Source organism: Plectropomus leopardus, chromosome 20, assembly GCF_026936395.1.
Source record: "Plectropomus leopardus strain MGB_pleo_1.0 chromosome 20, ASM2693639v1, whole genome shotgun sequence".
Taxonomy (NCBI): Eukaryota; Metazoa; Chordata; class Actinopteri; order Perciformes; family Serranidae; genus Plectropomus; species Plectropomus leopardus.
In genome coordinates this window covers 27,090,559-27,117,358 of record NC_142195.1, presented here as the reverse complement: position 1 = coordinate 27,117,358, position 26,800 = coordinate 27,090,559, and the positions used below count along the sequence as shown (strand labels likewise).

Here is a 26,800-nt window from a genome sequence, read left to right as displayed (position 1 = left end):
ATTTAGCTGTGAGTTAGCTCCTCCATGTTAATCAAATTTCATCCAACATCTATCCCCTGGACTCTCTGGCTTCAGAAAACCGAAAACTAAACTCTAAACTTTGGGGACATCTGCTGTCGGAGTCCGCCAGTTCAGACATTTTCCCTCGTGCTCAGAGTGCCACAGGCCTCTCGTGCGTAGTTACGGTTGCTAAGGTAGCGTTCCATAGTGGGCGTTCTAAAGAAGCGTGACGATAGTTACTAATTAAATAAAAAAAATAGCCTAATTAAATAGCATTTACTAACAAAGTGTTAATGATTACTACGGATTTACACCTGAATACATGCTCCACTGTAAAAATGTGATTCTTGTTTTTATATATATAAAATATAATCATTTATTTTCAGCACTTGTTGGGTAATTTGCTTGATCGTTTTTGTTTGTTTTTAACTCTTCATTTTTATTTTTGCTTATTTGCAGGGTATTTTTTTGTAATTGTTATACAATTATTTTTCTTATTTTTTGGCCAATTTTGGGCTATGTGTGCTCCTAGCCTTCTCTCTGTTTTTGTAATAAATGAAACAAATTTGTAAACCAATTCAGCCGGGTCCAGTATGTTTCCATTATGATCCATCAGTTTAAAGTCTGCACCGTACACTGTTTATGAATAAATACATATCTTTATATAAAGTCCACGCTCTGCCCACGTGTCTCCTGCTCGTGCAGCACAGACGATCTTTGATGCTTCGTCATCACTCGGTCGTGACGCCGGCTGATGACCCAGACACGGTGCGACAGAGCAGCAGCGGCGGTGGAGATGGCTGCGCCCACGGAGCGGAGCGGCGGAGGCGGCGGAGGCGGCGGAGGTTGTGCTGGGTGTCCGCGGACGGTGAGGCCTCGGTGGGGGCTGGCGGTGCTCCTGCTCTCCGTGTCCTGCCTGCCGGCGGTCAGCGCGCTGGTGGAGGGCCTCTACTGCGGCACCGAGGTCTGCTACGATGTGCTCGGCGTCACCAGGGAGGCCACCAAGGCGGAGATCGCCCGGGCTTACCGGCAGCTGGCCCGCCGGTACCACCCGGACCGGTTCAGGCTCGGGGAGCCGGGGATGGAGGGGGAGACCCTGGAGTCCGCCCAGAGGAAGTTCCTGCTCATCGCCACCGCGTACGAGACGTTAAAGGTCGGTACAAGCCCCCGTTAAAAAGACTCTTTATTCTGTATTATTGTCTTCATTATTAGAGCAGACACTTTAATAAGGCCATAATGTTCCTAAAATATTCTTAAAACTTCTCTAATGTCACATAATGTTTCCTTACGGGACCAAACTATTGTCCACTGACTAATACTCCTAAAGGGATTTATACAGGGTTCCTTAAAAAGTCTTAAAAGTCATTGAATACATTAATCTAAAAATATTATTAGTATTCAATTGACTTAAATTAATCTGTCTTAAAATGCTCAGTATTTTATTATATTTATTTATTATTATTATTTATTTATATAATTATTATTTATTTATTATGTATTATTATTATTATTAATTTTATTTTTTTAACATTGCATTGCGATTTTTTTTTTTTTTTTAAGATGGTAACATCTATTTATTAAAATGTAAAAATTTAATAAATTCCTTTTCTGAAACTCATCATGATGGGAATTCAAGCAGTAGAATCTCACATGGAGAGTAAAAAACAAAAGAAAACCTGCCAGAAATACCAGATATTTCCCACTTCTGTTGGTTTTTAGGATAATATGATATGTTCATTGTCTCCCATGTGTTCACTCTAAAATTTGTGTTTTTTCAACGTTTTATAGAGATGATCTATTTGATTTCACTTGACGAAAACGTCTTGTTTTGTTATAATAAAAATTTGGGCAAAATAAAATTGTCTGTCCTCAGTTTTGGGTATAGAAAATTGGTCTTTAACTTACTGCTGTGTTGCATTAAAAAAGTCTTAAATCTGCCTTGCCTTAAGCTGCAGGAACTGTTATAGTGTGTTTACAAACTATATTATAATGTCCATATAGTGACTGTTGTTGCGTTATGGTGTTTTATGTATTCATAATACTCATATTGTGTCATTTTTTATACATCATGACATATTTATTATTTTCTTATAGTATTAATAAAGGCCAAATGTTGCCTGTTAAACCACTGTAAATATAAAAATAACCTGCTGTGATGTGGTTTCCCATAGTTTTTCACTTTTTGCTATAATGCAGCCTTTAAAACCAGGAAAATATATTTTATAATACAATATCTAAAACCTAAAACACTATAACATGTCATGATATTGATATAATATCAATATATTCCCCAGCATTAGTCAACCCCACAATACTGTCATAATATCGAGTTATTCCGTCAAAAATGACCGAAAGAACAACGATACAAAACGTTTGTTAAGTAGTTCCTGAAGACACTGGTTGATAAATTTGATTTCCACATCCTTCATACTGTAAAAAGTCCGATTTCGACATCTGTTTTTCTGATAAAGCAGATAAACAGACAAATACAACACATTTTTTGTAACATACTGTGAAAACAGAAGAAATGTGTTTGACCTCTGAGGTCCCAGAATAACTCTAATATTAATCAGTATAACTACAGGACTCTTCACACGTTTGTTTTAGTCTCCGTGTCCAATGAGAAAGTGCCACATAGACAGCAGCTTCCTTTTGGCTCTACAACAAGTTCAATATTTGCACCGGAAAACCTGAGAAAAGCGCAAACAGTGTGTATCCGAGAGAGAAGAAGATCGCTTGCAGGTATAAACAGAAATATCCCAACCGAGACGAGAAACTTTAAAAAAAGAAACATGAAAAAAAATAGACTAAAGGAAGCAGCGGTTGGTATTTAGCAGCATCTAGTGGTGAAGATGAAAAGTGCAACCAAGCTGCAACCTGCAGCGCTACCTTTGAAAAAAAAAAAACAGATAATATTCAGGTGTGTGTGTGTGTGTGTGTGTGCAGGACGAGGACACTCGGCGGGACTACGACTACATGCTGGACCATCCTGAGGAGTACTACCAGCACTACTACGCCTACTACCGCCGACAGCTCACACCCAAAGTGGACGTCAGGGTCGTCATCCTGGTCACCATCTGTGCCATCTCCATCTTCCAGGTAAAAAACATTAAAACACCTTTAAATATTTGCAGCTAGTCGTGCTGGACCACAGATGGACCATGTGGGAAACATGGAAACTGAGTTTTTTGGTCCCCAGCTCTCAGACCATGACTGTAAAACACCTGTTAATTAAATAATCTGAAGACTAAATCTGGTGTCTGAAATCTGAATGTATCTGCTAACAAGTATCATATATATATATATATATATATATATATATATATATATTTTTTTTTTTTCCTCTGTGCCAAAGAGCTCCATTGTTGTCCAGAAATGATTAAAACACGTCCGTGAGCCGATCTGTGTTTCTGCCGAGTCTAAAAGTTTGCTTTCACTCACAAACAGCCGCTCCTCTCATCCATTGATTTGACCTGATCGGCTCTGAATGGATCAACAGATCAATTATCCACCGCACAAGTAACAAACTCTGTCTGTGCTGCGTTCATATACCCACATTAATAAAAAAAAAAATTAAATAAAGGACAAAAAGGGACACAGGTGTTGAAAAACACTTCACCCCATTTGTTTATCGTTTACTCACCCTGTCTTATGTTGAATCCATGAAAAAAACGTTTTTTGTCTTGCATGCCTCCACATTGAACGAAGAATCTAAAATAAAATTTAAAAAGATGAATTTAAGTCACAGGGGTCCTCATTTTACAGCAAAACTATACCAAAACATTAATTTACAAACTCTCACACAACTCGTGCTGTAAAATCCAAGTCTCTCATTTACGTGCACAAAACAGTCCATTTTTTTGTCCTCATTAAAAAGACAATATTCCTACTAAGCTGTTTACATGGCAAATGAAAATATAACACTCCTGTTTATAAGCAGCTGTGCATACTCTGATTAACGGCCCTAATAATCCGTGTATCACATCAAACCCCAAAATATAACACAGGCAGGTAAAACTCCATCACCACACACCTCTTCAGGGTTCGTACAGTCATGGAAAACCTGGAAAAGTCATGGAATTTGCAAATAGCAATGTCCAGGCCTGGATAATGTTTGGAAAAACGACATACAACCTGAAAGTTTAGGAAAAGTCTTTTCACCAACCTGTTTATCAACAGGAATTTGAAAATCCAACGATAATTTCTGTTTTCAGAGTTTCTGACAGTCATAAATGATGTCATTTTGATGATTTTTTTCACTCACAAAAAATTAAAGATAAAAAAATGACGAAAAATGTTTTCTTTAAAAATTAAAAATTCTTAAAAAAAGAAAAAAAAGTCCGGATGTAAAAATAGCCCCTCCTCTCAGCCAAAATAAAACCAGCAGTCCCTCCCCAGTGCTTAATTTTTTTCCCGACATGCCTTCCTCTTTTTTGCACCAAGCCCTCCCCTCTTATAAATGACACACAGTCCCTTAGTTATATTTAAATATTCTGTTCTAAAGTTATTCTGAATTTTTTTAAATATATATATTCAAAAAAGTATTTTATAGTAATGAAAAAGAACCGATAAGGAGTATTAACGGCTGTTTTAAAGAGTGTTTGGTCTTTAAATTTTGGCTCAAAGTTCTGGAAAAGTCGTTGAAACTCTTCGATAAAACCGCTCTTCTTCTCTCTGCAGTACTACAGCTGGCACAGCAGCTACAACGAGGCCATCAACTACCTGGTGACGGTCCCCAAGTACCGGATCCAGGCCACGGAGATCGCCAAGCAGCAGGGCCTCCTGAACCGCACCAAGGAGAAGGGCAAGAACCGCCGCTCCAAAGAGGAGATCCGGGAGCAGGAGGAGGAGGTGATCCGCGACATCATCAAGAACAAGATCGACATCAAAGGAGGCTACCAGAAGCCCAACCTGTCGGACATCCTGCTGTGTCAGATCGTGCTCTTCCCCTACTACCTGACCAACTACGTGACCTGGTACGTGTCCTGGATCTACCGCTTCACCATCTGCAGGGAGGAGTACGGAGACGAGGAGAAGCTCTACATCATCAGGTCAGTTCGGACACAGAGTTCGATACAGTGCAGTGTTGTATTTAGGACATTTTTGTCTTTTTCCTTTTTTTAAATTTTTTTAAAAATTACACTGCCTACTCTACCCGGCAAAGACTGCAAACTTATTTTTAAACTCGATTTTAAATCATTTTAAATAATATTTGTATCTTTATTTTATTTTACACTGCCTACTCTACCCGGTAATGGCTGCAAACTTATTTTTATACTTGATTATAAATCATTTTAAATAATATTTTTATCATTATTTTATTTTACACTGCCTACTCTACCCGGTAATGGCTGCAAACTTATTTTTAAACTCGATTTTAAATCACATTAAATATTTTTAAAGTCTTTTTTTCTTGTCTTTTATTTCATTTTTATATTTAAATTTGGTTTTAAGTCATTTTATTTTTTATTTTAATTTTTATTTTGTTTACATGTAATGGCTGCAAACATATTTTTAAACTTGGTTTTACATCATTTTAAATATTAATTTAATTTAATTTTTATTTTGTTTACATTGCCTATGTCGCCCATTAATGGCTGCCAACTTATTTTTAAACTTGATTTTAAATCATTTTAAACATTAATTTAATTTAATTTTTTTTTTTTTTACACTGCCTACGGCACCCATTTAATTTTACCTTTTATATTTGATCTCTTTACTCTTTTAATTTAAATCTGTATGCTTTATTCTATTTTTAGAAATTGTGCTAAACAAATAAAGCTGCTTGGCCTTTGGATATGTATGATAAATATCTGGCTGACAAATTATTTTCCGCTAATGGTAAAGTTATATGATTTTGTATTATTCGGATAATGATATTATAGCCGATAAGCAGCGGCGGTTATGTTTCTTACCTCACAGCCGACTGTGTTTGGTCCCTCAGGAGGTACATGAAGATGTCTCAGTCTCAGTTCGACAGTCTGGATGAAAACACCAAACAGACCTTCATGGAAAAACAGCTCTGGATCAAAGAAAACTTCGAGGTTTGACACTTTAAATTCTCTCTGTAGAAATGTGCGTTATTTTAACCCTTAGAGTCCGCTGTAATATTAAACACTTGATCGCTCTGCACACAAAATGTGCTTTTCAAACTCAAGCTTTAAAAAAATATGCAATAATATTATTTTCCACTTTTATTTTTTTAAACCAACATCAGTTCTAATTATAAATATCAAATATTAATTAATTTTCAGAATTTTAATCCTTTAAATGGCAGGTTTTTGTCATGATGTCGCATGTTTTTAGATGAGAAAAAAAATCACAGAAAATGAAATATTTTCATGATACTACATGCTGAGATTTTTTTAAAAAAATTAATAATTATTCATTTATTATACGATTTGCAGCAAGTGATTATTATACATTATTTTTTTGTGCATTTTTTTGTTGATTTTTTTAACAGTATAAGCTCTAACACTAAATATCAAATATTCATTAATTTTCAGAATTTTAACCCTTTAAATGTCAGGCTTTTACATGCTATGTAGATTTTCTTTTATTATTATTACAGTCTGGGATATGTCAGTGATTAGCTGCTGCATTGATCGTGACAGGTCACCCAGTGGAAATAGCATGTATTTTCTCCATATGCATGAACACAGACAAAATTATCTAAAAATGAAGACTAAGGGTTAAAGTGACGATGTCAGCTATCAAAAACGTATCTGTAAGAACGGGGCTGAATGCCGCGTCCCTGGTGTTCGTCTGTCAGGTGCACAGGAAGGAGCAGGAGGAGGAGATGAAGATAAAGATGGCGACTGACCCGAGGATGAAGAGGTACCGGCGCTGGATGAAGAACGAGGGTCCGGGCCGGCTGACGTTCATCGACGACTGAAGGCCTCGAGCTCCGTCTCTGACATACACACCTGCCTCAGTGCCAACACACACGGACTACACACACACACACACACACAAACACACACTCACACACACCGCTGTGTGTAGAAAGACCTGTACAGAAAGATTAACTATGCCTGTTTATATAGTGAGAGATATTTTCGTAGCGATCGTGACGGGGGACGAATAAGAGGAGAAACTGTGAGCTGCTGTGGGATTCAGATTTTTGAGTCATTTTTCACGATATTTTTTCCCCAAAACCAAAACAAACCTAATGTTTAATTTTTTTTTTTTTTTTTTTGTAGTTTTCTCTGAATTGTTAAAATTTTCTTATTATTTTTATTTTTTATTTTTTGGTTCTCTCGTGCTGGATGAATGAGATTTGCTTGAATTTTTTTGAATATTTTCTGTTGGATAACTGAAAACCAGACGGGAGCCACTTTGACTCCGCCAACAGTCCTGTCGAAGTGTCCTTGGGCGAGGCGTCGGACCGCCGCCTGCTCACTCTGTAAGCTCCAGAGAGTTAAAGCTTAAAGCCTGAAACGTAAAATTAGTAAACCATGTTAGCATTTATTGCTTTTCTGATGAATAAACCGGTGACGTTTAGTTAAATCTTCTTCTCCAGAGTCAGACGAGGAGGAGATCAGTTTAAAGATTTATTTCATTCAAGATATTTTTAGTTTAGTTTTAGTTTTACATTATTATCTTGTTGTCGACTTAGAAGTGTAAAAAGGGAACCAGTTGGAGAAACAAGAGGGAAGTGGTGAAGAGAAACTGATCTCCATCTTTTCGTCTGACCGTGGGACAGAAAAACGACAAACAGGTTCCTTTGTGGCCGGCGGTTTGTTTCCGAAAGCAGATTTGAAGAACTTTTCCTTTTCTGCAAAAAGTATCTATGACACCATCTACTCAAACATATTGGTCAATTTAGTATTTCAAGTCCACGGACGTTCCTGTGAACCACGAAACCCGAGTTTTTCTAAACCTGCTTTCTGAAAGGTCACAAAAAAACACGCCAGTCATAAAACCCTAAAGGGGCTGCGGATAACGTCCGAGCGCTCCTCTGATCTGATCTGTGTTCCTGACGCTTTCTCACAGGAAAAAAAAGCAGAAGCAAAGAGTCATTTCAACAGTTTGTCTTATTGTGTAAATGGAAGCCAAAGCTGCAAGTTTCTGTGTCTGTTTATCACACAGGGAGCGTTATCGCGGTTTCTGCTCCGTGTCCGATCAGGGACCCCGAAACTGTTTACTGCATCTTGATTCTACTTAGTATTATTTATTGGTTCACACTTCACTGGTCTTTTGTTGTCATTTTGGTGACGAGGCGGCATTAAAACTCGTGCTGTACCCACACGTGCATACAGTGTATGGTATGAACACGGCAGAATAGTTTTTTAATAAATACGTTTTAAAATACGTTTGTTTCAGTTTGCTAAACCATTTGACTTGGACACGCAGCCGAGCTTCGGTCTTACAGCGGGGACACTCAGCCTGCTTTGTTTGGGGGACACTTCTGCAAAATGACAGGAAGACCGGGGGCCAGTCGCAGCGGCCCTATACGTGTATTTCTAGGATTTAAGATTTTTCCCAGATTTTAGGACTTTTCTCACATTTTAAGACATTTCTAGGATTTTAGGACTTTTCTCACATTTTAGGACATTTCTAGGATTTTAGGACTTTTCTCACATTTTAGGACATTTCTAGGATTTTAGGACTTTTCTAAGATTTTAGGACATTTTTTTGGATTTTAAGACATTTCAAGGATTTTAGGACTTTTCCCAGATTTTAAGACATTTCTAGGATTTTAGGACTTTTCTCACATTTTAGGACATTTCTAGGATTTTAGGACTTTTCTAAGATTTTAGGACATTTTTTTGGATTTTAAGACATTTCAAGGATTTTAGGACTTTTCCCAGATTTTAAGACATTTCTAGGATTTTAGGACTTTTCTCACATTTTAGGACATTTCCAGGATTTTAGAGCTTTTCCCAGATCTTTGGAGGTTTCTAGGATTTTAGGACATTTTTTGTATTTTAAGACATTTCTAGGATTTAAGGAAGTTTCTAGGATTTTAGGACATTTTTTGGGATTTTAAGACATTTCTAGGATTTAAGGAGGTTTCTAGGATTTTAGGACAGTTCTTGGATTTAAAGACTCCTCTCAGCTGTAGGACATTTCTCAGATTTGAGGCTGTTTCTAGGATTTTAAGACGTTTCTCGGATTTTAAGACATTTCAAGAATATTATGATATTTTTGGGATTTTTGGCCGTTTCTAGGATTTTACGATGTTTCTAGGATTTTTGAATGTTTCTTGTTTTTTTTAAGGTGTTTTAAGGATTCAAGACATCCATAGGATTTTAGGTCCAATCAAACATCCGTGGGATGTGATGGCACTCCTCTTCACAACCTGCAGGACTCGAGGTGTCCGCCGTCGCCATGCCTGACAGTACTAGATAAAGAGATCCAATGTCCATGTCTCGACAGGTCCGAGTCCTCACCTCGGATCAGACTCTGTTCAGTGAACGCGCTCTTTTACCTGTTCATGTAAAACACTGATCGTAGTGTCCACAATGTGTTTTAAATTCAGTTTGACATGAGATTCAAAGGTCAAAAAGTTAGTGTTTTCTTCTTGTTCTGAATGGCCAAACTCGAAGATCCTGCCGTGACATCTCTGCAGCTGATTTCTGCATCTCACCACAGAGAGATTTGGGGGTTAAAGCCTGACTGACGCTGGATTTTTGAGCCACATTTTTAAAATTAGACCGAATAATCAAATGTTACAGGACATATCACCCAATGTATCCACAAAGATCCCTTAAATGTGATTATTAAAGAAGAACCACAGTGCCCTTGAAAAAAACCCAAAGCTCTCCTACCTGTCAGACGACAAACAACCAACCAACCAGTCTGGAAAACAACAAAAACAAAGCACGCCGTGTCAGGTTTTCCATCAACGATAAAAATTATTAACATACATTTTTAAAACATACAAAAACAGAAATAATACAAGGCAGAAGGATGATAGAAGGCCCATGTCATTCCAACACTGACAACAACAAATTGAAATTTACTGACTGAATTGGACGTAACCTCGCTGCGAATCAAGGCTTAGTAACGACGCGTTATCTCGTTAAATTAAAACAGTGCCTGTTGAGATGATCACAATCATAACTTTCTTTAACGGAATATAAAACGAGATATAGAAGTGCAGAAACCTACAGATCTCTCAGAGAGTCTGTCTTTTTTTTTTAGTGCGGTTATATAAGAGCTGTAATCTGCCTCGGCAACTAACTACATCACAGGAAGTACACAGACTGAAGGTTTTTTATGTATATTACTTCCTTCTGTACGTTGATTCAGCCAAAACATCTGATTGGTTTAAGGGGAACTTTGCTATTTTTCTAACCTATTTTTTTTGTCTACGCGACCACTGGGAACAACACTTTTAGAAATTGGCTCAATATTGAGCAAGAGTGTCTAAAAACGTGTCAAAAAGTGCTTATTTTTGTCACCGACAGGCTCAAATTGTGATTATTGACTGAAAACATTGTGGAAAGAATCCAAACAGAGATAGACCATTTTGTGTCAAACCTGTTTTGAAATCTGAGCAAATTGGTTTGATTTCTGTCAAAAACATTGAGGAATGGCAATGAGCAAATAATTTTTTAAAAAGTAGCAAAACAAAAAAGAGGTAAAAAGTACAATAAAGTTCCCTAAAAAAAGAGAAAAAAAGGTTAAAAAAAAAAAAAAAAGGAAATTACTTGAAAAGTGCTTAAAAATAATTCTGTAAAAAATTTAAAATAATTATGATAATTCTGAATATATTAAACATAATATATAATATAATAATAACCCTTAATAACAGTTAATATATATATAACAGTTTTCCCTTGCATTTTTTAAAAGTAATTTTTTCAATTTCATCACAGTTTTCCCCACTAAAACAAACCAGTTTGCTCAGATTTCAAAGTTTTAAATACTTTAAATACAAAATGATGCTGATCCAGGTTTCAAAACAATGAAAGTGAAATTTGGACGTGAGATATCGGTCTTTGGCTCAAAAACTTTGTGATTTAACGACCAGTTTAAGTGAGTACGTATATTATGTGTTCATAGAAAACCTTCAGTCTTGAGTAAATCCAAATAAAATAAAATGTACATTTGTATAAAAGGAAATTTAACCCTTCACTTGTTAATCTCTTCATATATACTAAACACAGCCGTGTCCTCTCTTACTGCATACATGCTGCGGAGCAGACCGGATCGTCTCGTGGACGTCTGACGGAAACTTCTTCAAACGTCCAGGAAAGCGTCCGATCTGCACCCTGACAAATCCAGAATCTTTTGGTTTGCGTGTAAATACAAACTGGGATACTTTTGTTTCAGTAATAATTTTATCAGCGGAGACTCGAGGGCGAACTGGTGCCACTGACGTCTTCAAAACCGCCTCACTAAATTTTGTTTTGACGATTTAAGTGCAACACACTCATGAACTGTCCACGGATTATTCTTCTCATCTCCCGAGATTAAAGGTGCATTAAACTGTGTTTTATAGTCCTTAAATCCACAAATTGTGACATTTAGACTCCACCACTGCGTTTGAAGTTCGAATGGAGGCAACAGGGCCAAAGAAAATCTCCGATCCAGGTCTTTGTTTTGTCCGTTTGTTTCAAGGTTTTTAACATTAAAACAAACCAAGGACAGAAAGGGCTTTGGCCGAGTTTCAGTGTCATTACTGCGTCCTTTAACACCTCCGTCGACGACTTAGAAAAGACAACACGAAAGCAAATCCAAAGGCTTCAGTGAAATCACAAGAAAAAAGCTGTCCGATCGTCTTTAACATCAAATGACTTCACAACAGGAAGGGGTTTTGGCAATGATAAAAGCAAAAAAAAAAAAAAAGAAAAAAAAGCCCCCATCTTTTTCTTTTTTAAATCAGGTTTTGTTGAACGTCTTCATGAATATTCAGCTGAAGTTGGTGAGATGGAGCCGGCGTAAGAAGCACATTATATGATGAAGAAATCTGTCTTTTGCTCTGTACAACAACCGGAACAGATCCCGTTTCGATCAACGTTCACTCCAACAAAAGGGCCATAGATGAAGTTTTGGGATATTTCCAAAGTGTCCCTTTGTTTGTAACCAAACCATCAAGTTTGGTTAAAGGTTGTTTTTCAGGCCCCGCGGGTTTCCAAGGCTCCAGAAAGTATGCTAAGTCCAGTTTTGAGGTTAGACTGGGACCAGTGTGTTGTTTGCTGTTTTATGGATCTCTGTGTATGGAATCCCATTTCAGCCAAGAAAAAAAGAATTACATGTTAGGAATGTCAAACATTAAATGGTAATTGGTAAATAAGAATTATGAGGTAATAATTAGAGAAAAAGAAGAGCAAAGTGAAAGTGAAAAAAAATAAACAACTGGTAAATCAGCATCAAAAACTTTAAATTAGGACATCACATTACGGGTTCTAATTAGTTAACATTATATTAAAGCAGGGGATAGGAAGTCGAAATTTCTTGGTACGTCGTCATTTTTTATTTAGAAAGCTTTGAATTAGTATCTTATAATGTTGACTGGCATGACTATTTTTGTTTTTTTGTCATTTAAATGATCTGATATTGATTAATCTGAATTATTAGATAATAATTATTTAAAAAAAATATGATTTTCTTAAATCACAAAAAAACTTGCTTACCAGCTGAGACTAAAACCATGGCATGTAAAATTAAAATTACAAAAATAAAATTTGAAAATCTGAAGAAAAAAAAATCTGAAACTCAATTTTTTAATTTTTGGTTTTTATCATTTACCAAATCAAATTTTGAGTCCTAACAAAATAATTTAATTTAATTGGGAGACAAAAGTCAAAATTACTTAGCATATCTTTATTTTAATTGAGAAAATTTGAATTTTGACTCTGTATCTCATTATTTTTGTTTTTCATGTGAACGATCCTATATCGATTCATAAACTCCCTAAATGAATCCTTTAATATATGCCTTTCCCTGTGGATGCATGATCATCCTCTCGCGCAACAAATTTTAACCACGTGAGCGACTCTCAGTTGAATCAAAACATGTCGGGAGCTGCTCCACTGAAGGCGCCACTGAGCCGAAGGAAAATGTCTGGTTGAATTTGGGATTTAAAAACTGCAATGACAAAGAAGAGCGGGACAATATCCATATGTAAGATGTGCAAAATTGGAGTGAAATATTGTGGAAGTACCACAAATCTTCAAAAAAGAAAAAAAAAAAAACAGGTATGCAATGTGCAAAAATGTCTGATCTGAAACAAACCAAACTGAAAAATATGTAATCGAATCGTTATTGAGTTGGTAAAATCAGTGGTGATTCTCAGCCCTATTTCTAACTTTCCATGTGTTTTTCTTTTCTTGGCAGAATTGGTCTTCCATACAGTTTGTCCTTGCTGCGTGACACAGACGACGAAGATTTCAGAACTCATCGACGACACTAAGCAGTCCAAAAATCCTCCTTCTTTTAGTCTTTCCTCTTTGAAGCTCTTTCAACCAACCACCGCCGAACGCTACTTCTTCGCTGCTCATTTTTCTGTGGCCAGATGTGTTCGCTGATGTCGGAAACACGACCAAAAATCACCGCCGACTTTCAGTTCTGTCACGTTTTAACGCTGCCGACCACATTTCAGACACACTGACCACATTTCCGCATCTTCTTCCTTGTTTTTGAGCACAAAAGAGTTGGCTACTATCAAATTTTTCGGTAAATTGTTCCCCAGGAGGTAATCTCGGATTAGCCGTATTACCGAGGCCGAGATTTTCTGGACAATGTTGGACACTGAAAATGAATTTTAGTGTCTTTAGGTCTTGGGAAAGGATTGTTTTTGTATAGAACAACAGATTCTAAAAAGTCTTTTGATCATTTTTCTGTAGTAAAACTGAATTTTTTTGGACGCCTCTGCTTTTTTAGGAGTGTTTAAGAGTGTTTAAAAGTTTTGGACCTGACAGTAATGCCCTTTTTTCATATTTTAAGGGTATAAGAAGGTCACAGACGAGCGTCTTCCATGTCATCAAACTTTCCATCTTCGTTCCCAATTCTCCGTAAGTATCTATCCTGTCTTTTTCCGATGTGTAAATATTTTTTTTAGTCTTTATTTTTGTCTTTGATGGTCTGAGAAAAAGCGCTGGATCGGATGCTTCAACATGTGCTGCATTTTGTTTCCGGGAGGGGCTCGAGACGTCCGCAAAGTCTTACGAAGTTTTGACCAGGTCGTAGACGTAAATGAGGAAGTCGTCGTCAAACTTGATGAAGTAGACGGAGGGCTTGGCCTCCACCTGGTGGATGACCATGCCTGTTCGTTTACCGCCGTCTTCTTTGGCGTACTCCACCTGTTTACCCACCAGACTGTCCACCACCTCGCCGGGTTCCCTCTCCGTCGGGACGCTGTCATCTGCAGAGAGACAGAGGTTAGCACTAAACGGTAATAACATTTCAAATTTATTTGTAAATGTCCGTTATATTAACAAACTGAAGAAGTCAATTAAAAAAAATACAATTTAATAATTTAAGTCAATTGAATAGTAATTTATTTGTAAATGTCCAACATATTAAAAAAATAAAAAATTCAATATTCAAATAAATACGTTTTAATAATTTAAGAAAATGTCACTAAGTAAATTACTGTCATATATCAAAAATGAAAGCAATAAAATTTTGAATTAAAAAAAAGAAATAAAATCAATAGTGAATAACATGGAAAAAATAAACATAAAAATGCAAGTATAGGCATAAATGCAAATAATAAAATAATTAATAGAATAAATAAAATAAATACATAAAATTTAAATCAACTGATATTTTGTTAATAACATTTAAAATTGTAAACATATATTTAAAAAAAAAAAAAAAAATTCTTAAATATATGATTTAGTTTTGACCCTAGCTGATAATATATTGATAATAATACAAATTATTTGTTAATATAAAGTGAGTATTAAGTCAAATGCATGCAAATCACACGTTTAGTTCAATGAACTGTTTTCACTGTTAAAGCCTGTTTAACTCGTTCAGTTAGCTTTTAATTACAGTTAGCTCTAATTAAATAATTTATTCATCAGAATTTTCAATTAAATTAAATATGATGATATTGTTGCTCTGCCTTTCAGTTAATAATAGAAGGCTTATCACACAGCCGCACCTGGGTGCATTTACACCTGACTGTTTAAAGTGAAAAGACTCATGGAGGGACCAGGTGGGGTCAGGTGGGTTCAGGTGGGGTCAGGTGGGGTCAGGTGGGTTCAGGTGGGTTCAGGTGGGGTCAGGTGGGTTCAGGTGGGTTCAGGTGGATTACTGTAAAAAACTGTGACCTGTTTTTTAAAGAAAGAAAATTGAAAAGGTTGACTCACTCGAGTCGGGCATGATGCGGAGGTCTCCCTCTTTGTAGTCGTCCAGCAGCTGGTACATGTAGAGGACCGGGTCTTTCTCGTAGGTTATGTAGAACCAGGTGGTCATGATGGGAGCCCGAGCCAGAACCATCCCCCTCCACTCCTCTTTCGGCCCCTCCTCCGTCTCAAACATGTGCTCCACCGCTTTACCGATCATGGTGTCCGCCAGGTTGACGTCCGTTAGACGGGATTTAGCTGCAGGGGTGAGAATTTAAATTAAATCAGAGGCTTGGGAAACTACAAAAACTACATTTTTACTGGTAAAAAATGTTCGTGTTGCTTTATTTTCGAGTTTCAAAACAGTGGAAACGAATACTTTCTTGGGAAAATGAGTAAACGTTTAGAGCTGCCTTCTGCCGCCTCTGTGTTTAGTGTGATCCTGATCTCGGTTCAGTCTTACCCAGTCTGTCAGGGAGTACCTCCAGTCCCTGAACCCTCTCGTCTTTATGGAGCTCCAGACCGTAAACGCAGTCGAAACCATCGTACTTTATCAGATAGAGAGACGGGTTCACTGGCACCTGGTGGACACAGAATCAAGAAACACGGTTTTTGTGGCTTCTTCTTCAGGTCCTTCAGCAGTCGGGAGATTTGGGTCAACAACTGTGCATATTTTAGTGTTTACAAAGTAGAGATCGTCACAGGTCTACCCAGACCTGACCCTGGACCAGTACCGGGCTGGTCCACATTTTATTTGGTCAATCAGACCTGGGACTATTTACAAACCTTTTTAATACCACCTAGAATGAAATTTAATGCCAACTTCAAGGTTATTCTGGCAAACGTCTGAAGGATGTAACGCAGAATCAGTGTCGATTTTTAGCCCCACAAATTATTATTTACCAAATAACAGACTTTAATAAAACGTTATCAATACTCAAATGTGATTTATGTCGATTTTTTTTGTCTGCACTAATAACATTAAACGAAAAAAAATATTTCTTTGTTGCATTAAGAGTCCAAACCCTTCTCAAGACTTTTTAAGGCCTTAAATATGAGAATATTGAAGTCAAGACTTATTAAGACTTTTAAGACCTCTCGGGTTCCCTGATTATGTGGAATACCTGAGTGAATCTGACCTGTGATCAGCGCTGATCACGAGACAAATGCATAAGCGCGGTGTGTGTGTGTGTGTGTGTGTGTGTGTGTGTGTGTGTGTCTCTGTGTGTGTGTGTGTTGATTTGGGTGACTTACGCCTGATTTATGGCAGGCTTGACATTTTGCTGAGCGTCACTCGACAGAAATGATTTATTTTTGACAGAAAAAAGTGTCACATGACACTTTTTCTTCTCATATGAAGATATAATCATATGTTTAGACAGTATATGAAAAATATAACTCCCATTCCAGTCTGAAGCACTGACGGGCTCCATGAATCCCTCAGTTACTCCACTCTCTGCTCACCTGGTCCAGGACTGTTCCTTTCCAGACCACATGTCCTCCTCCTTCCTTCCAGACGTGTTGGATCCTGCAGCCGACGATGTTGCGTCGCGGCTGCGACAGGACTTTGGTGGTCGGACCTAAACTGCTCTTGTGTTTCCTTTGTGGACACACAGAACAGCAGCGTCAACATTATCTGCTCTGAGACCACGTTTAATGTTTGCTCTTTGGGTTGCATCTGTTGAATTCTCGAATGTGGGAAAAGAAACATTATATGTTCTCTTTTATGGGACCAATTATTTTGGCCATAACAAAAGAAACATGAGCTGCAGACTCACTTATGGGGATTCTTTTTCTTCATCATATTTGCAGAAACACCTGCATGCCCTGAGGAGAGAAATAAATAACAGCACGCTCATCAGCCGATGTTCACTCAAATATCACGTCCTGCTGACATGAAATGCTGCTGAGTTTGTGTGTTTTAGCCTTTTCACTACTGATATCATTTATTTTGCATGACTGCTCGTATGACAATGTTAGGAGGTTCACTATATGGACAAAAGTATTGGGCCACCTACACATTACACCTACAGGAGCTTTTATGACATCCCAGTCTAAATCCACAGGCATTAATATGGAGTTGGTCTCCCCTTCACAGCTGTAACAGCTTCCACTCTTCTGGGAAGGCTTTCTACAAGATTTCGGAGCGTGCCTGTGGGAATTTTTGCCCATTTATCCAGACTGTATTCACTTGTGGCAATGGGACTGAATGAAACACCTGAATTCAATGATTAAGAGGTGTGGCCTTGTGCATCTTTGTCCATATAGTGTATTTGTGTTAAAGTGAAAACAGAGAAAACTTTTTTTGTTTGTTTGTTTTTGAAGCTACTACCACCATGTTGTGTCTGCAGGTTGCGCGGCAGTGAGGATGACCTCTGACCTGCATCAGCTGTGTCTCTGGGTCCTGGAGTGTTCTTCATTCATCTGGAGGCGGGGAGGCAGCCAGGCTGCCCGGCCACACAGCTACAACACAAACCTGACCGGGGCTGTGACAAACAAACACACATTATCTCATATGAGGAGTAACCAGCAGCACAAAGCAGCTGAAATCTGTCGGCGTTTCCCTGCTGGAATCAGGTGATTCACTGACATCTGCTGGTGATAAGCAGGAACAACAACAACAACAACAGCCACAGAGCTCGTGTTTACAAAGCTGACAGGATCCATAACTTCATGTTACAGTGAGCTGTAATGAAGCTCAGCAACACTTCTGTCTGTCCACATATAAAAAGAAAAGTAAAAATTTTTATGCAGGTTTGGCAGTATTTACCCAGTCTGCAGTATTCAGGAGCGCTGATGAGTTGTTTAGCAGTTTTCTGGGTTTTCAGGATTCAGTCTGCTCATCCGCAGAAGCAAACCTGTGACGGGAAAACACAAAGTTAACATTTTAACTTCACTCTCTTGCTGTCTGTTTAGACATTTATGACTAATATGTGAAGTGCATGATTTAAAAATAAAAAAATCAATTAACAGTGGCGATACCAGGTTATTTCTAAAATAAATTAAAACTAAAAATTGAAGAGATGCCAAAATTACAGCGATATTTTGTCTTGTTGGGAGATCTTTTTTTTTTTTTTAAATGGAGAAAGACATAAATTACCAACTTAGCTAGAAATGTCCCTCAAATTGCAGGAAATTGGCTAAAGTACACAAGAAAAATACCTTAAAATTATTTTTTAAAAAAGAGGGGAATATTTTAGAAAATTATCTTTTTAAAAAAAGGGGGAAATTTCCAAAAAACTATATTTAAAATTATTTAATTTACAATTATAATTGTTACAGGAAAAAATACTATGAAATAAATACATACCTTTAAAAAAACTTTTGTTCAGGTCGTTTCCTTGTCAGGTTTTTTTTTTTTTAATTATTATTTTCAGGTAATTTTCTTACAATTTTTTTACTAATTACTTTGCTAAGTCTCGGATTATGTCTTCTTAAGTTGCTCGTTGTCGTCTCCCCATGTTTTTAAAACAAACCCATCTGCTCAGGTTTCAAAGGGTTAAAGCAGCACTTTGGACTGAAGCTTCACTCAAGACATCAGCTTAATCTATAACCGAACAACCAGCAACTCCACAGACGCTGCTGATGTGCCGCCTGACTGCATACAAAGCTCCAATAACTGCACATAAATAAAAAAAAGAGACTTTTTCATTTTATTTTACTGGAGATAAAATGTAATAATAAAAATAATTATTATTACTGATAGGACTTATATAGCACTTTTCTAAATACTCAAAGATGCTTTACATGAACTGCAAAAAGAAAACAAAGAAAACAACAAACTCAAAGACACAAAATAAAAAAAGAGAGTTTTTTTTACCTCAGACTGTACTTTGTAAGTCCTGGTGAAAAAACGAAAACGCTAAATGCAAGCATGGATTATTGGAGGACAGTCGGAGCAGTTTAAGTTCAGCCTGCAAAAGATTCGACGTCCCGAACATGAGACTTCAATTATTGATCAGTGGAGCCTGTGAGGACGGCCGGCGGTGTATTATTTATCTGCAGGCTCGGTGTTATGTAACACGTGTGACCCTCTAACTGCTCACTGCACCCTCACTGTCTGCTCCGCTCAAGACCTTTCAACCAAAAAACATCTTCTTATCTCTTATTTTGTTGACAGATCAACAGAAATCTTTAAGACCAAACCCGACTGCAGCCGGACGCTATCAGCCAAACGTGACAACCGAACCCAGACCAAAGGCTCTATTTTGGCTTTATTCTTTCAGTAACGAGCAATATCAGTAACGAGTTCAGCACCCAAACCTCTGATATCAGTAACGAGTTCAGCACCCAAACCTCTGATATCAGTAACGAGTTCAGCACCGTAACCTCTGATATCAGTAACGAGTTCAGCACCCAAACCTCTGATATCAGTAACGAGTTCAGCACCGTAACCTCTGATATCAGTAACGAGTTCAGCACCCAAACCTCTGATATCAGTAACGAGTTCAGCACCGTAACCTCTGATATAAGTAACGAGTTCAGCACCCAAACCTCTGATATCAGTAACGAGTTCAGCACCGTAACCTCTGATATCAGTAACGAGTTCAGCACCGCAACCTCTGATATCAGTAACAAATTCAGCACCCAAACCTCTGATATCAGTAACGAGTTCAGCACCGTAACCTCTGATATCAGTAACGAGTTCAGCACCCAAACCTCTGATATCAGTAACGAGTTCAGCACCGTAACCTCTGATATCAGTAACGAGTTCAGCACCGTAACCTCTGATATCAGTAACGAGTTCAGCACCCAAACCTCTGATATCAGTAACGAGTTCAGCACCCAAACCTCTGATATAAGTAACGAGTTCAGCACCGTAACCTCTGATATCAGTAACGAGTTCAGCACCGTAACCTCTGATATCAGTAACGAGTTCAGCACCGTAACCTCTGATATAAGTAACGAGTTCAGCACCCAAACCTCTGATATAAGTAACAAGTTCAGCACCGTAACCTCTGATATCAGTAACGAGTTCAGCACCGTAACCTCTGATATAAGTAACGAGTTCAGCACCCAAACCTCTGATATCAGTAACGAGTTCAGCACCCAAACCTCTGATATCAGTAACGAGTTCAGCACCCAAACCTCTGATATCAGTAACGAGCTCAGCACCGTAACCTCTGATATAAGTAACGAGTTCAGCACCGTAACCTCTGATATCAGTAACGAGTTCGGCACCCAAACCTCTGATATCAGTAACGAGTTCGGCACCCAAACCTCTGATATCAGTAACGAGTTCGGCACCCAAACCTCTGATATCAGTAACGAGTTCGGCACCCAAACCTCTGATATCAGTAACGAGTTCAGCACCCAAACCTCTGATATCAGTAACGAGTTCAGCACCGTAACCTCTGATCTAAGTAACGAGTTCAGCACCGTAACCTCTGATCTAAGTAACGAGTTCAGCACCCAAACCTCTGATTTCAAAAGTCCAACAAACGCTTGTAAATAAGCTTCTGACGAACAGCTGCATCAGACATTTGAAGCTCAAACAGACTCACAGCGTCTCACCTGCAGAAGAAACTAACCTCCCACAAACAGTCATTTTGCAGCATTTGGCTTCAGCTGGTGGTGATTTCCCTACTGTTGCCCCCGGCAACACATGATTAGTCATCTGTTGTCATGAAGGGCAAAGCGATGCTGTACAGCAACGAATCACTCTGTCCAAAACATAACTTCAACGTACTGAAACCAGAGAGGTGGAGCCGCGTATGAAACTGCAAAACACGCACACACACACACACACACACACACACACACACACACACACACACACACACACACACACACACACACACACACACACACGCACACTGCTGGTACTGTAAGAGACTGAAAAATCTATCACACGCTGAACATTTCCCTCTAGTTCCCCAAAACATCTGGATTACATCAAGTCCAAGCTCTGCCCAAAATGTTAAGACATTCAGCTCTGTGATTCAACAAGTACAACAAAGCTCCAGTTTTACTCACACGTGTTTTTAAAGACAAGTTTTCGTGCTTTGAGGGCTCCACCTTCAGCGAAAAGCAGTTCGGCAAAACGCAACAGATGCTGCTAGTTTCAGACCGACGCAGTTGTCATTTTCACGGCCAAATGACCACATTTGTCGTGTAAGGCCGGAGATACAGTTGCTGTTAGCAGCATATGCATGATGGCTGCCATTTGTTCCCCTGCGTCAGTTTAGCATGTCGTCAAAAATCAACATGACGGAGGAAACACAGATTACAAATAAGCATTACAAATGGCGGAAAGCATGAGAGAAATGTTCTCCATGCCTGCCTCGATCTCAGCATTAACATTATAACAACCTCCTCATGTGTCGCCATGTCTGTTGTTTGAATCCTAAATATCTGGTATTCGTATACAGCCTGAGCTCTCTCGTGTGCCCTCTAGTGGTTTCCTCCAGTAACATGCATTGTGTATTGGCAAGTATTTATACAAAAACGCTCATGAGGGCGTGTAGGTGTTAAAATGGGGTGTGGTCCAGCGCATTGTTGCCATACTGCTAAGTTAAGGGGTCGATCACACCGAGACAGGGAGAGGATGACATGCAGCAAAGGGCCAAGGCTGGAATCGAACCTGCGGCTGCTGCGGCGAGGACACAGCCTTTATACATGGGGAGACTGTCTTAGCAACACGTCTGGGTGTGACCGGCCTTTAAGGCAGCAGACAGCTGACAACAAAAACCTGGTGCAGTATTTTGCAGCTATTTAAAGAGTAGCTTTGGAATTTTTCCCATCTTTCTGTATCTTAAATATTATTAAAAAAATAAAAATAATTTAAAAACTCTCTCTCTTTATATACATATATATATATATATATATATATATTAAATTTCATCCCCAGTAAATTTAAGTACAATGTTGCAAAGGTAAGTCATGTAGAGCTTTGAAAGGGTCGACTGGGTTCTGGAGATGTGGTTCTGGAGATGTGGTTCTGGAGATGTGGTTCCAGTATTTGTGCGTGGCCTGTGGTATTGGGGCCCAATGTAAAATCTTGTCATGGGGCCCAAAACCCCTGGCAGCGCCCCTGCTTGCAGCTATGTTGGAATAATACAGATTTGGGTGCTGCAGCTCGACAAAAGCAAACACAAACCCCTCTGCAACCTTTACTTCTGTTATCTTTAGTTCTAGCACCAGCAGGTCTGCAGGTGGGCCCTAGTTGTACCTGCAGGATCAGGCTGCGGTTGACTTTTGATATGATTTGGTTAAACGTTGGTAAAGGGGGCGCTGCCACCGAAAAAAACTGGAGCATTCAAATCAGCTGTAAGCAACCTCAACATAAAAATCCAGGCCTGTGCAGGCTGCTGTTGATATGAATCAGAGAGAGCATTAATGAAAAGCTGAGCCCAACCAAACCTCATGTAAAAAACGAAGGTTTTTAGAACGACGAGCAGGTTCTGCAGGGCCGCTGTCAGACATGTTGCTCGCTTCTTTACTATTATTTCTCGGATTTTAGCACATTATTAGGATTGTAGGACAGATTTTCACACATTTTTCACATTTTAGCACATTTTTAGGATTTTATGATGTCTCTAGGATTTTAGGACAATTCACAGGTTTTACCACATTTCCAAGATTTTAGGATATTTCTAGGATTTTAGGACGTTTCTCAGTTTTTTAATAGTTTCTCTGAATTTAAGAAATTTCAAGGATATATGTAAATTTCCATGATTTTAGGACACTTCAAGGATTTTAGCATGTTTCTATGATTTTAGGACATCCGGGTCTTGGCTAGGACCTCTGTTGGGGAGTGTGAGGGATCCTCCACGTGCACTTTTTTGATAAACAAATTTTATTTTGATGTTTTTTATGCACTCTAATAATGTATGTACACTAAAAAAAACACAAAAAAAATTCCCTGTGTGGATCATTTTTTTACGCTGTGAATATAAACAATGGCCTCAAGACCAGATTTGGCCCGCGGGCCATAAATTGAGAATCACTGGGTTACAAGTTGGTAAAGGGGGCGTTGCCACCAAAAAAACTAGAACATTCAAATCAGCTTTTCGCAACTTCAACATAAAAATCCACCGGCTGCACAAGCTTTACATGCGTTAGTAAACGTACACGAAACACAAAATGCAGCAAATGCACGTGTGAGAAGCTGAGCCCAACCAAACCTCATGTAAAAAATGAAGGTTTTTAGTGTTTTCACTTACAGCTGTTTTGGCCACGTGTGTTTCCTGTTTTCAGCTGCGTGGGTTAGGTTGCTAGTTTGATCACCACCTTGCTAACTGGCTAGATTTAAAAAAAAATATCTAAAATATATAAAATCATCATCGGCACTGACAAACGACCGAGCAGGTTCTGCAGGGCCACTGTCAGCCATGTTGCTCGCCTTTTTTACTATTATTTACAGCCCCGGATCGGAGGAGAAGGGGGCGGACAGGGGCCCGAGACCAGCGGACAACGGAGGGACTGTTTTTCTGCGGCAAAGACAGAAATATCGCAGACAGAAAGACAGCAGCAGACCGGGCTCGGTGTCTCACTGTCCGCCTCCCCCCGCCCCTCCCCCGCCTGACCAACCGTCGGCGGGAGAACGGCACCGACAAAACGAGCGCTCAGTGAGTCTCCGTCTGTTTACCTGCAGGACCGACAGGCGGAAGCTAACGGACGGAAGCGGGTTGTTTTTCTGTCTTACCGTTTTTATTTTCTAAATGTGGAGGCGGAGAGGGACCGCGGCGGGGTTTCTCGCCTCCTGCTGTCCGTCCACAGAGCCCGTTTCGACTTCACAGGAACCAGCAGAGAGTCCACAGCCATCACCGCCGACCGTTAAGAGGCGCGAGACGGAGCGCGAGACGTCCGGCGGAGCCTTTCACAATAAAAGCGCCACGAGACCGAGATAGAGCGCGCTGCAAATATATTTAATAAAATAAAATGACAATTTGGAAAAGGTAGCTGGAAACTTAAACCAAGATGTGCCTACTGAATACAATATTGTTTTTTTCTTATTGTAATTTTTGTTTGATAAGATCCAAGTGTGTGTGTGTGTGTGTGTGTGTTTGTGTGTGTATTTGTTTAATCAAACTGATCTGCTTTTGTTTTTGTCTTAATTTCTGTTTGATAAGATCAAGGTGTGTGTGCGTGTGTGTGTGTGGTGTGTCAGTGTGTATGTTTGTGTGTGTTTGTGTATGTGTGTGTGTGTATGTGTGTATATGTGTGTATGTTTAATCAAACTGATCTGCTCTTGTTTTTGTCTTAATTTTTGTTTGATAAGATCAAGGTGTGTGTGTGTGTGTGTTTGTGTTTGTGTTTGTGTGTGTGTGTGTGTATTTGTTTAATCAAACTGATCTGCTCTTGTTTTTGTCTTAATTTCTGTTTGATAAGATCAAGCTGTGCATATGTGTGTGTGTGTGTGTGTGTGTGTGTGTGTTTAATCAAACTGATCTCTTGTTTTTGTCTTAATTTCTGTTTGATAATATCAAGGTGTGCATATATATGTGTGTGTGTGTTATAGATATTCACACATGCACGCATATATACATACATATAGACAGATATATGATTTATTTCTTACTGCTTAAAAAATTATTTATTTGACACCTTTTGCACCACAATATCTTTTAGATTACTCAGTGCCACTAAAACAACCTTTATTTTGTCAGATTTTCTGATTTACATAACAAAATGCCTCTGTAGGACTGATCAATAACTTTTAAATAATTATTAAACAATTTCCCCTTTTTTAAATTTAAAAAATAATTTTAATTCATACTTAACATAGGCCAAATTTATTTACCAATTTATAAAATGATGCAAACTAATGCGTCTTGTATTTTTGTAGGCTATTTCACATCATCACATTGCAGACTTGTTTGACTAAAAACAATCTAAAATCAGAATCTAATGTGGTAAATAAATGATAAATATTATTGAATATTAATAAATAAAGACTGTTTGAATAAACATAAATTAAATAATGTATGACACATTCAGCAAACATTGAGAAACACTAAGAGGAGATGTGAGGTAAAAGATGAGAAATAGTGATTTTAACATGAAGTCAAACTCACAGCTCTTATTTTCTTCGTGGCCTGACTTCCGGTCGTATTGCTGCAGAGTGACAGTCTTCACTCTCTCTCCCCGCCCCTGCCTCGCTCTGCCAAATACTGCAACCGAGAGGAAATGCAAGGACACCGACTGGCGCATTACGCTGTTTTTCCTTGCTTAATAGTGGTCCGTCCTGCTGTTGAATGCGACAGTGCAGGAGACAAACAGAGAGACAGACAGAGAGACAGACAGATGGGACACTTCAGTTCATTAATTAACGTGATGAGTTGTGGCACATTTCAGAGTTGTTGTTCTCTTGCTGCTGAGTTCAAAAGCAACAGGAAATCCCCCAAAAACACTAAAATACAGAATACAGATGTTGCAATTAAAGGTGAAGTCCACCTCAAAATCAAAACTACATATTCTTCCTCTAACCTGCAGCGTTATTAATCAGTCTACGTAGTTTTGGTGTGAGTTGCAAAGTGTTGGACATATTTGCTGTAGAGATGCATTCTCTCCAATATAATGAAACTAGATGGCAGTTTTTGGTGCCCAAAGCCCCAAAAAAATAAATTTGAAAAACTTAACAGCAATTTCTCTTTTCAGAAATTACAACCCAGATATTCAAGATAATCAATAGAAATTGTTGTGAGCAGTTTCATGAAGGGAATACTTTTTTATCGAACTACTCGCACCAACAGTATCACCACGCAGAAGGAAGCGTGCAACTACACAGGGACAAGGGGCTCTTATTTATAATGCATCCTTTAAGTTGTTTTTATTTAATTATGAATTCCAATTTTGGTCTCTTAAATTTATACCATTTTTTAAAATCCATGTTAGTAGCTGAGATTTACTCTAAGATTTTTACTTGATGAAGTCGGTCACATGAATTATAATTATTATGTTTATGTTCTTGTTTTTTTTTTATCAGCTTTATTATTATTACATGCTGCTGAAACTAATATCCTTCATTCTTTACCAGTTGAATTGTTCTGATTCTTTGTACATTCTTAAAATTAAATAAACATAAAAAGATGAACCCGAATACAAAGCATTGTTCCTGTAATACTCATATATATATATATATATACATATATATATTGCTAGAATGCTTTGTATGGCTGAAGGGTCCTGCAGGGGATCATTTTCTTTTTTTATTTTTATTTTTTTTTTGTTAATTTTATTGATTTTATAGAGTAGTATAAGAATACATTTTTTTTTTAAAAACACCAAAAGCAAATGCACAAACAAACAACAGCAAAAAAAAAAAAAGAAACAACAAATTAAAACAAAAAGAAAAAAAGACATGACATTGTTGATACAGACAAGAAAAAAAGACACATTTGTCATCACATGAGTTGCAGGTTATCGACATATGACACAGTGTCAGATCATTAACCATTCAGTTCAATTTTCTGATCAGGTTAAGATCCAGATCAATAACCTGTTGCCAGATTTATTGTGTCAAAAAGAAAATTCGGCAGCCACATATCAAATGTCAGGGATCATTTTCAGAAAGTGTTACGTGCAGCACTCACAAGTCATCCCTTAAT

At 38.2% G+C, this 26,800-nt stretch overlaps 2 protein-coding genes across 2 annotated transcripts; one reads left to right on the top strand and one right to left on the bottom strand.

Moving 5' to 3' along the window:
• Positions 1–670: 670 nt before the first annotated feature.
• On the top strand, positions 671–8,313 carry dnajc25 (DnaJ (Hsp40) homolog, subfamily C, member 25). The gene is made up of 5 exons (XM_088070716.1): positions 671–1,153; positions 2,947–3,099; positions 4,681–5,051; positions 5,945–6,044; positions 6,773–8,313. Exons 1-5 carry the CDS (start codon positions 755–757, stop codon positions 6,893–6,895), a joined length of 1,146 nt encoding a protein of 381 aa, XP_087926842.1. The 5' UTR covers positions 671–754; the 3' UTR covers positions 6,896–8,313.
• Positions 8,314–9,835: 1,522 nt separating this feature from the next.
• spina (spindlin a) lies at positions 9,836–18,052 on the bottom strand. The gene is made up of 7 exons (XM_042509953.2): positions 18,019–18,052; positions 17,629–17,734; positions 17,027–17,075; positions 16,713–16,848; positions 15,712–15,829; positions 15,273–15,506; positions 9,836–14,317 (listed from the first exon to the last, which is right to left on the bottom strand). Exons 2-7 carry the CDS (start codon positions 17,666–17,668, stop codon positions 14,118–14,120), a joined length of 777 nt encoding a protein of 258 aa, XP_042365887.1. The 5' UTR covers positions 17,669–17,734; positions 18,019–18,052; the 3' UTR covers positions 9,836–14,117.
• Positions 18,053–26,800: the final 8,748 nt, after the last annotated feature.

Bases quoted from the DNA above. Each gene is read 5' to 3' on its own strand.
- dnajc25 (XM_088070716.1), top strand. From the start codon at position 755: ATGACCCAGACACGGTGCGACAGAGCAGCAGCGGCGGTGGAGATGGCT. The intron at 3,100-4,680 runs GTAAAAAACATT...TTCTCTCTGCAG, and splicing joins GTGCCATCTCCATCTTCCAG to TACTACAGCTGGCACAGCAG. The intron at 5,052-5,944 runs GTCAGTTCGGAC...TTGGTCCCTCAG, and splicing joins GAGAAGCTCTACATCATCAG to GAGGTACATGAAGATGTCTC.
- spina (XM_042509953.2), bottom strand. From the start codon at position 17,668: ATGAAGAACACTCCAGGACCCAGAGACACAGCTGATGCAG. The intron at 17,076-17,628 runs GTCAGAGGTCAT...TTCTCTCCTCAG, and splicing joins CAGAGACACAGCTGATGCAG to GGCATGCAGGTGTTTCTGCA. The intron at 15,830-16,712 runs GTGAGCAGAGAG...TGTGTCCACCAG, and splicing joins AAGGAACAGTCCTGGACCAG to GTGCCAGTGAACCCGTCTCT.